This window comes from Dryas octopetala, chromosome 3 (assembly GCF_963921425.1).
Source record: "Dryas octopetala chromosome 3, drDryOcto1.1, whole genome shotgun sequence".
Lineage (NCBI taxonomy): Eukaryota > Viridiplantae > Streptophyta > Magnoliopsida > Rosales > Rosaceae > Dryas > Dryas octopetala.
This window is the reverse complement of record NC_141368.1, coordinates 16,048,700-16,059,473: the sequence shown is the minus strand read 5'-3', so window position 1 is coordinate 16,059,473 and position 10,774 is coordinate 16,048,700. Positions and strand designations below refer to the sequence as shown.

Genomic DNA, 10,774 nt, shown 5'->3' with positions numbered 1-10,774 from the left:
ATGGTAAGGAGAGTCTTTATTATTGTGCTTATTCTATCAGTATCAGCGGTTGTGGAAGCTGATGATCATGGCTTTGCCATGTATTTCTCTCCACATCATCCCCACTCTCATATTCTCCCTTCACTTTCTTCTAATTCTAGTGAAGATTTCTTAAAAAGTATTGTAAAATCCATCCCTAAAATCATAAAAGGTGCCAATGAAATTATCCACCAAGGGGAGAATGCAGTTGGTTTAGGTTCTAAGCAAAATAAATTTGAATCAGGTAAAGGTGCATCATTACAAATTTCGCCCCAAAAAAGAGGTTCAATATCACTAATTATTCCTCTTCCTCCTCCTCCTCCTCCTCCTCCTCTTCCTCCTCCTCATGGCTCAAATAATGTGAGTGTAACATTTGGATTCTACTTGGAAAAGGGAGTACACTTGTATCCTATGGAAGACTATACTTATGCAGTGACTAGAAGATATACTAATAGTGAGGTAGGGCTATTTGGTTTATTTGATGGCTTTTTGAGCCATGAAATTCCTGCCTACTTGCAGACTTCTCTCTTTAACGCTATCTTAACGAGTCCTACTTACGCTTCGGACACAGTGAGTGCAATGAGAAAAGGATATCGTAGAACCAATAAGAAAATTTTGGAGATAGCAAAAGTTGAAGATGGTTTTGGAGGGTTACATGCTTCAACTGCAGTTACAGCAATATTAATAAGGCTTGGCCGACAATCAAACTATAAGTTAGTGGTAGGGAATGTTGGGGATTCTAGGGCTGTTATTTACTACAAGAATGGCTTGGCTAAACAACTATCTGTTGATCATGTGCCGAGCAATGAAATTGAAAGACAAGCAATTTTGAAGAGAGGTGGTTATGTAAAAAAATCTTTAGGGTGTGGACCATGTATTAATGGGACTTTTCCGCTATCAAGGGCATTCGGTGGCATGTCTTATAGACATTTTATTAGTTGTGAGCCTCATGTGGTGGTGGAGATGATAGACAGTGAGATAGAGTTCCTTGTGTTGGCAAGTCATCCATTATGGAAGGTGATGTCCAACCAACAAGTTGTAGAGTCCATTAGAGAAATAAAGAATGCATGGAAAGCAGCAGAGCACCTTACTAAACAGGCACTCAATATGCCGGCCTATCGTCGCCTAGATGATATTTCCTGCGTAGTTGTTAGATTTCAGTGATAATATACGTAAGACCTTACTCAAATATGATGTATGATTTCTGTTTGATTTCAGTCATGTTAATCTTATTGTGTTTTATATAGTACCACGCATTCTTTGTCACACTACAAGAAATGTGAGCAAAGCTCACTCTCATTGGTGGTATAGAATAGAGTGACAATTGGTTAATAGGGATTAAAGTGCTTTGATTTTAACAAAAATGGGTGACAATTGGGCAATAGGGACTAAAATTTCTAATTACCACCTCATTTTGTGTCACCAATAAGGGGTATGCTTTGCTCACATTTTCTTGTAGTGTCAATTCTAATTTTGATTTAATGCTTATAAATTCATATCTTAAAAAAAAAAAAAAGTTATGAAAATATGTCCAACCACCACCAATATGTCACTCTCATTATGTTTTATTCATTCTTTGGTTCTTCAATAGAGTAGACGAGTACCTCACTTAACGCTGTCTTCCCAAGCTCCATCTGGGTTTATGTGTTAATTGTATGTTTTTTGCTTCTAGATCCACTTTTTTCTTCGTATATATCTACTTAACTATTGCATTTTTGGAGGTCATAGTCTCTTCTATGCTCACTATGCCAAGCATTTTCATAAGATCATTTAATGAATCCAAATGGAAACCATAGGCAAAATATTGCAAAACCAATATTCACTCTACTTTTTTATTTTAGACATTGCTTGGATCCTTACCCATGAGAAGGACCTTCTCCTTATCAATGGAGGAGACCCAATAAACTTGTGACATTTATCATGTTTTCTAGCTTTTTAAAAAGAAACAACTCACTGAACATGAACAATATTGGACGGACGATACAACGACCTAAGAACAAGGCAGGCGTTTGTTACTATGGATTAACACTTCGAGTGACACTATCTTGTCCTAATCCAACTTCTGCCAAACACTGTTGTGGGATCCAAAATAATCACATGTACCAGACACAACAAGATAGGCCAATGTAAATTGGGGTAAACCACTTTTGGGCCACAAAAGACTATATGCTTAATCAGTTGGGCTTGACAAGGGATGAGGTCAGTCAAGCCCAAGACCAAAGACTACTCAAATTGGCACATGACCATTTGCTGATCGAGGAAGATAGAACGTGGAAATCCCACTACTACAGCTTGATCCCACCAGAATCTGCACTAAGGCCATGATTAAAGGGCAAGGAAAGTGGAGAGGGTAGGTGGGGGATGGGTGGAGAACAAGGCACAATGAGCCTATAAATACCTATATTATGAACAAATCATGGGAGGTGATCTGACTGAATTTTACTTGCAAACAGGTTGTGAACACACATAAACTTAGGCATCAGAATGTTTTTGCAGGTACAACCCCCCCTCTGCTCTCATGGACGACGATCGAAGATGGAATCCGGGCTTCTCAAAATCATTAGAAATAATCTTTGTTGGCAAATTGTCTATTCGGAGAAATTTGGCTCCAACAACTGTGCTATTTTAGATCACGTACTTGGATTGAATGTAAGTGTCAAAATGTATGTGATTGACATCTCCCTATTTTAAAGCGCTACCTTGAACTTGGGATTGAGTGCATCAGTGAGACTTCTTTGTTGCTGCATCAAGTGAAGATTCCATTTACGGTTTGCTCACAAGATATTCAAGTATATACCCTGCATTTCATGCATATATATCATGTCATATATTAAGCATGCTTTTGTGATATTTAAATGATAACATGTTCTTGTGTGCATACTCGATCAATAGAACCAATTCTCTATTCATCGACACTTTGATATTTGCCTCAGCCTTACTGATATGCATGCACTCAATTGATAGTCATTTTGTCTATTGGTTGATGTAGCTTTATTTTGCTGAGTTATAGTTTTCTATTGATAGAGTTAGTTGTTGTGCAAGTATAAATGTCCAAGGCATAGTCTATTTTTAGACTTGCTTGTCATAGATCGAGTCATTGTACTTTGCTGAGTCACCTTCTTTATGCATACATGCCATTGATAGATTCATGTTGTCTATTAATCTTCAGTGTGGTTTTTCTTCGGCAGTAGTGTTGTACACTCTCTTTTACTAGCTAGAGTGATTTTGTCCATTGATAGAGTTTTCAATCTGACTCTGAAATGTGAACAGTAAATCATATTTTGGTGGCTCTGGAATTCTCGATTAACAGAGTGTTTGCAGACTGCAGTCCATTGATAGAGTTGATTTTTATGTACATGCTCGATTGATATATAGTCTTTGTGTCAATTAGTTGTTGTTTTTTTTTTCTTTCTTAGGTCCATATATACCTTTTGGCTTGCCATGACTTATATTTGTTTTCCTTATTAATATAATGAAATTCAAAGATGAAAAAAAGTATTTCTCTTCTTACTTGCTTGGTGGGTAGGGCCATTGAGCTTCTATACAATTGGTTGGCCGGAGTTCCATTGCATCATTGCCCATCAATAGTGGGTCACGTCTTACTTGCTTGCTTAGAATAATAATTATTTAAGTTGTTACTTGTTGCTTTAACCAAGCTATTGTTATTGACTCGGCCCTGTTTTGTGGGCATTTTGCTACACCTACGTCAGCCTATATGCGTTGTTCACTTGTTCCTTTGATTACAATTTCCAAGAGCTAGCTACCTAGCTACCATTTTTGGCTGTTTCTTTTTCATAAATTTTATTTATTTTCCAAATAAATCCGAAAGGAAACTATCAAAAGGAAAGAAGGTCTCCACGGTACCCTTTTTTCTTTTCAGACAATTTTCAAAAAACAAATATATATATATATATCTCTAATTAGATTGCAATTTCTTTTTTGAAATCTAAGATCTTTTACTGATGGTTGGAACTCCTCAAGAATACTTGCAGCTCCATACATGGATTAAAAAAAAAACAAAATTAGAAAACAAAATTTCAAAACTATATATATATATAAGAGTGTTCTAAAACTAACCAGTTAGTAAAATAATACGAAGCTAACCATGCTTTTGAGCCCACCACATCACTAATTTCATAATCCGAACCATCAATTATTTAGGCCCTACTTCAAAGATCATAATTGTAAAAAATTAACTAAATCGAAAATCATGTAGTCATCTAATTGAGATCAAATAAATAGACGATCAGTATTTTCGATAAAAGCATAGAAATAGTTGTTATTATAATTAAATGGCTAAATGACTTCTGATTTTGGAGATTTTTTACAGGAATGATCTTTGAAATAGGGCCTAAAAAATAAATGGTTCGGATTTTGAGATTACATTATGCAGTGGACTCAACAGAGTGGTTAGTTTTATATTAACTTACTGACTAGTTAATTTTAGAGTATTTTTGTATATATATAATCAGCAAGCATCTAAATCCACAAATGTACTGAATGAATAAAAATCCTGACACCAATAATTAATTAAGCTCCAGCTAAGAGAAAAACCAAAAAAACCAAAAGATTTAGGTCCAAATTAACCTCATGAATCTGTTTAATCAAGGAAAAAAAACCCTCATAATCTGTACAAAAAATTTCAATCTATAAAATCCTAGTTACCAAATTAACATGTACAGATCAAAACCCATGAAAGGATCACTCCGGAGAATTTCCCGGAGCAAAATTAATCATGTTTATGATCGAGACGGTTTGATAAGAGAATATTTTCAAATAAATGGACGACCGGATGTATTCAATCTCGTCGTGCAACCAATGGGGCGACTTCGGCAAGAGGAGTAGGAAGAGGAGTTGGTGCCGGCGAGTGGCGGCAAATCGGGCACGTAGGATGCTGACGTAGCCACGGGTCAACGCACTTGAGATGAAAGAGGTGACCGCAGTCAGGCAGTTGCCGCAGCATATCTGTGTCTTTGTAATCCGCCAAGCATATTGAGCAGCTTGTAGTCGTCGTTGACTCGCCGCTCTTATTGCGGAGCTGCTGCTTCGCTTGTGAGTAGAACAGTTGAGGGAAGTTACCGAGAGTTGCGTCGTCGAGACCTAACTCTACGTCGGCGGTAGATGGTGGTACGACGTCGTTTTGTAGTTGCAGCGCCCTGACTGTGATTATGCCGCCTCTCGTGGAAGATGGTGGGTAGTGATTGTCTGCGAGCAAGCGCATGCGGGTGCAGTAGTAGGAAAGTAGGGTTATGACTATTATCAAGACCAGGACACCAACGGAGACACCTATGCCATTTGCAAATCCGCCTGTACTGTCTTCTGAATATCCATTGCTGCCACTGTAACTCATAGAATCATTGTTCATCTCTCTCTCTCTCTCTCTCTCTCTCTCTCTCTCTCTCTCTCTCTCTTGTTTACTATAATTAATTTATGTGTTTGAAAATTGAATTAAAATTAATTGCTATAGAGAAAGGGAGAGAAGAGACAGGGGGAGGCGTTTTTATTTGGTGATGGTTGGTGTGTAGTGTCCAAGTTGCTATCTGGTGATAATATATTCAGCCAGAATAAGAAGTTAAGAACTAGTAGTATCTGAAATTGTCAACCACTTTTGTCATTTTCGTAGAAGATAGCGTCTACTGCCTTATTATTTATGCCTATGTCCAGCAATTTCGAAATGGGTCCATTTTTGTAATTTATTAGTATTTAGATTTTCAAATTAGTAATAAATAATAATTTGTTTAAAAGATAATACCCATTTTATGTGCTATATATTACACTTTCTTCCGAGTTTTTGTGGGTCAATTTTCCCTGCTGGTAGGGGTACAAGGGGAATATAAATGTCGATATATATCAAGAAAGCACATACAGTTCAGCAGTTCTGGCATTTTCCTTTCATTAATTTTCTATTTTCCCTTTTTTATGTAAAGGCATCTTATGCCTAATTTATGTGTCTTGTCCCAAACCCTAGCTACTTGTAATGTGTGCAAGCTCAATGGAAGTCGCAATTCGATCAATAGCAAAACAAATAATATAAAATGCTTTTTGACAATCTCGTCCAATGCAAAGATTGCACGTACACTGTTCTTGGGTGTTGCCGTGTTGGGTTATAATCCATAATTGTAATAATAGATTATTTTCGGTTAGGATTTCAAATTTACTTTAAATTTTAATTTAATACCTTATATTTAAAATTTTATAATATTATATTATATTTTTTTTAATTTGTTACAATATCATATTTTCGTTAATGTGACTATTAAGAGACCTGTTAAATGCTAATGTGACACTTACGTGACACTTCCACAATATTAATTGAATGTCACGTAATCTAATAACACATGCCACGTCATGTCACGCCACATAGCATAAAAAATAATTAAAAATCTAAAAACATTGAAAGGTACTCGGTAAAATAAAAGAGACAGAATTGGCCTACCTTCCTGAGTGATAAGCGTTAGTAAAATAAAAGAGACAGAATTGCCCTACAGTCCTGAGTGATAAGAGGGTAAGCGAAAGCGGGCGGGTAGTGAGAACCGTGCTGGACGAAGGGAAGGGAAGGGTTTGGGTGAGCTAAAGGCGGAGATGGAAAGGAGCAAGAGGATGAGGAGAGAGAGGAATGTGGCTGAGAAGAGGGTTAGAAGCCATTTCTTCTCAGCTCCCATGCATAATGGGTTGGTTTTGTTGGCTCTGGACCAGCTGCTTTGGTGGTGGTGGTGTTGGTGTTGGGCGTGCTTTCCAGCCTATGCCTTTTGGGATTCCAATTAATGCATGTTTTGCATTAATTGACAAAAGAAGGATACAAGGTGGGTTATTCCCTTTGGTGGAGTGTGTGTAATGATCAATATCACTCTGTCAGTATATTGGGCTATTAACAAGGCTTTTAGCCTTCCATTGCTTCTTTAGTGCATGGCGGTGGAGTTGATTTTAATGCTCTGTTTCTAGAGCCTTACACCTGTAATTATAAAGAGTTGAAGTCATCTATTTGGATAAGTATTCAGTTAAGATATAGTATACCACTCATACCAAAGAGTGAGAGATTGTTAGTTTCTAGGATTTGTTATATTGGCTATTTTCCTTGTCAAAACCATTGTATTTATTTTTATTTAATCACTCACAAGCTCTAGGCTAGATTAAGGACAAGATCAGTTGTATTGAAGAAGTCAAGAATAAACAAAGACTCAAGGTATACTGCACTTCATTCAATTCATGAAAATATCAGTTTTGTGTCCATTTGACTAGTCATAAAGAACAATGTTTTTTCACGTACAGTGGTTGATACAGTGACAGACACTGCAGTGGGGCCATTTCGGGTTTTACTTTTAAAGGCCATTTCATTGAAAGCCCATTTTCTGTTTTTTACTAAACATGCATGTGCATTGCACATGACTTGGTTCCCCCACTGTATCAATCAGATCTGATTGCATCTCATTCATTCACGCCACACACTTACACACATCTCAGCACTATTCATCATTTTCTCCATTTCTGATTTTTGCAAAATAAAGCAATATTTGTTTTTACAGCTCCTCATTCCTATCCTTAGTAATACTAGGATACCCCTCTAGGACAAAAGGAATATGCCCCTTATTCGTCTCTTGTGGACAGCCATTGATTGGCTTCCACGTGGCTCGGGCAAACATGGAAATGGCGTGTGTGTGTACGGGTATATGTGATATTCGGTTCAGACTTTTTGGTGTGTGTCGATGAACATATTTTCAGTGGGTATTTTCGGGATGAGTGCTCATCTTTTATCAAGTTAGAAAATGTTTATTTGATCTTTCAAAATCAAAATGATTTTCTGAACTTGTTTGTTTCATCTAAAAATCTGAATGGGCTTGAGTGTTTAAATCTTTTCATATATTTTTCAAACACATTCATTTAGATTTTAGTTGAAGGATTATGTATCAACCTTTTCATGCCTCTTGCTTGAGAAGGTTGATTTTTTTTTTTAAAGAATCCAAAATTTGCATATCATGTTCATACATTGATGAATCTACTGGGCTTGGTGTGAATTGGTGCCATGGGTTGATGAGCTTGGAGTTGGAGCTGCCTTCTTCATGAATGACCGATTGCCTTGCTTATGGAAGTTGCACAAAGGGGTAAGAAAGCTGCCACTTAGTTTATGACTTAGTGATTGAGCTTGTGTGCTGTATGCTCCCTTTGTATTGAACTTCTTCTTTAGTGGATTGCCCGGTCAGCTGAAAAAGACCCCCAGTTTTTACCCTTTGTGGTTTTTATAGATGAACATCTTGTGTGCATTCGTCTCCCCTTTTGTGTTGGTATGCTTACTAACTCACTCAACTTATAAACACAAATCTGCACTGTAGCTATTTGTTTGAAATTGATATATGTCTTATAGAACTGTCTAGCTAATCACACACCACTGTAGTTGTGGATAACACTGGGATGCCTACTGTGATGGGTCCTCTGAGTGTATAGGATGTCACTTGATCCTTTGTTGTGTTTGATTTGTGTTGTTCACAAAAGTGATTTTTGGTTTTAGAAGTCAATCTGAAGTTTCAGATTTTAGTTACTGAATCGTCTGAGTTGTGTATGTTTGACTAGTTCCTGAATGATCATATAAATCAAAAATTGGGGTCCGATCACTGAAAGTGAAATTAATCAAATTTATTAAGTGAATAGATCACCCAATACAAACTTACAGAGATTGAGAAAGAGAGAGTGTAAGAAAAGACAAAAGAAAGAGTGTTCTTTGTGTCTTTACCTCAAGACGTGTGTGACTAAGAGAATTTGGGGTTTCTCTTGTATTCTCTAATTGTTGTACCCATTATTTATAGTGGAGATATTTTTTACTGTTGCCCTGTAGATGTAGGCATATTGCCGAATCATGCTAAATCTTTGGTGTCTCTATTTTCTTGTTTATTTCCTTGATTGGTTTGTATTTGTGATTTCCATTCTGTACTAACCAATCCTAACAGTTGGGGCATATGGGTATGGAGTCAAATCAAGGAAATTGGGATGTGGGTATGGTGGAGTTTGGGCTTTCGGACTAGTTCTGGTAATGGGTCAATGAAGATTTTGGTATTTGTGGGTTTGGTGAATTGGTGGTAAGGTTGTTGTTAAAATGGTGAAGAGCATGAAGATTTGGGTGGTTTAAAATTGGGATACAAAGATTTTCTCAACTGGACCCATTATAATTAGACCACATTCCCAATACACTATAATAATGTACACTATAATTAGAGTGTGATTCACACTTTAATTCGAGATTTTCTCTTAATCCTGAATTGTGGCATGACAGGCAGTTTCGGGTAGCCTGCTTTGTGTCCAATTATCTGGATTGTTATAGCTTCGTTTTGAATTCTTCTTATATATATAGTTGTAAAGATGAGATTCATATCTTCAAAACGAGTATAAGATTTTCAAATTTGATTAAGATTTGAGGGGTGAAAAGTAGAGCCAAAGAAGGAAGAAGAATTGGAAAAACATGGGAAGTTATAGAGCTGGAGGTAGGGGATGATGAACAATGACCATTCATCTTCCCCTATGCGCACCACCGGCACGTGCGGTGGCGGGGGCTGCTTCGTCTGCCAGGCAATTGAGGCTACACACACACATACTAACGTCTTTTTATCCATTAATTAATTGTAGTATTTTATTATTTTCTTGTACGGGATTAGGCTCAGAAGACGACTGGGAGGCACGAGAATATTTCTAAAAGAAGATTAAGCTAAAAACATTCGAGGTATGAGGATCTGGGGAAACTTTGACTGCAAATTGATTTTAGTGAATTATTGTTGAAAAATATTATATATATATATATATGCGTGCTAATACGTGAATTATATGAATTAGTTATTATTTTTTTATAAATAGTTATAAATGAGTTGTTATTACATTTATAGAAAATTAGGATTAAATATCAAATCCCAATAATTTTTTGGTATAGTATAAAGACTATATAATATTTCAATTGAACTACCAAATTTAAATGTAATTTTTTAAATTAGGTCACAAATATGTTGGCCCCTTTGATTTGAGCCTTTTTTATTTGACATTTTTGTCCTTTGGCCCACATATGATGTGTGTTAGTTAAAATTTATAAGGTTTTGACAAAATTGCTCTTGAGGCTTTTATATTATCTTAAAAATTTGCTAATGTAGTCTCAACTTCACATTTAGTTGTGACTATACGACACTCACAACTTCAAATTTAGTTGTGACTGAACAACAATCACATCTAAGTTGTGAGACAATCATAGTTAAGTTGTGACTTAATTGAATTTTTTTTAGAGAAATTATACTACAATATAGTATAAATAGAGGTCAAAATAATACATAGTATAGTGGTGTGAGTTGTCTCTTTCAATTTACCAAGACAGTCACAGTTAAGTTGTGACTGGATTGATTTTTTTTTTTTAGGGAAAATGTTAGCAAAAGGACTATAAATATACCCCTATTTTTAGTTGAGGATCCCGATTTCACTTTGATTCAATTAAAAACTATAATTTTTCAATTGACTCAATCAAGTACATTCCGTCATGTCTGTCACATTTATTGTTAAAAATTGGTCACGTGACCAATTTATAAGGGCAAAAAAGTCTTTTCTCCCCTTCCCTCCCTTCCCCTCCCCTCTCTTTTCTCTTGTATCTCTGCGCGCCATCCTCCCTCCCCCACCCATCCCAGCCTTGGCCCCATCCAGCTCCACCACCCAACCCAGCCCCGGCCCCATCGCAAAACCCAATCACACCCAGCCCCGGCGCCATCTCTCATATCTCTACGCGCCATCCCTCCCC

The 10,774-nt window shown here is 36.7% G+C and overlaps 1 protein-coding gene and 1 pseudogene across 1 annotated transcript; one reads left to right on the top strand and one right to left on the bottom strand.

Annotated features, from left to right (window-relative positions):
• LOC147291350 (putative protein phosphatase 2C 62 pseudogene) lies at positions 1-1,182 on the top strand (annotated as a pseudogene).
• Positions 1,183-4,390: 3,208 nt separating this feature from the next.
• On the bottom strand, positions 4,391-5,599 carry LOC147291349 (RING-H2 finger protein ATL70-like). Its single transcript, XM_086238271.1, has one exon. The coding sequence runs from the start codon at positions 5,381-5,383 to the stop codon at positions 4,817-4,819; it is 567 nt and encodes a 188-aa protein (XP_086094397.1). The 5' UTR covers positions 5,384-5,599; the 3' UTR covers positions 4,391-4,816.
• Between the last annotated feature and the right edge of the window lie 5,175 nt (positions 5,600-10,774).

Excerpts from the sequence above, each read along its gene's own strand:
- LOC147291349 (XM_086238271.1), bottom strand. The coding sequence starts at position 5,383 with ATGAACAATGATTCTATGAGTTACAGTGGCAGCAATGGATATTCAGAA.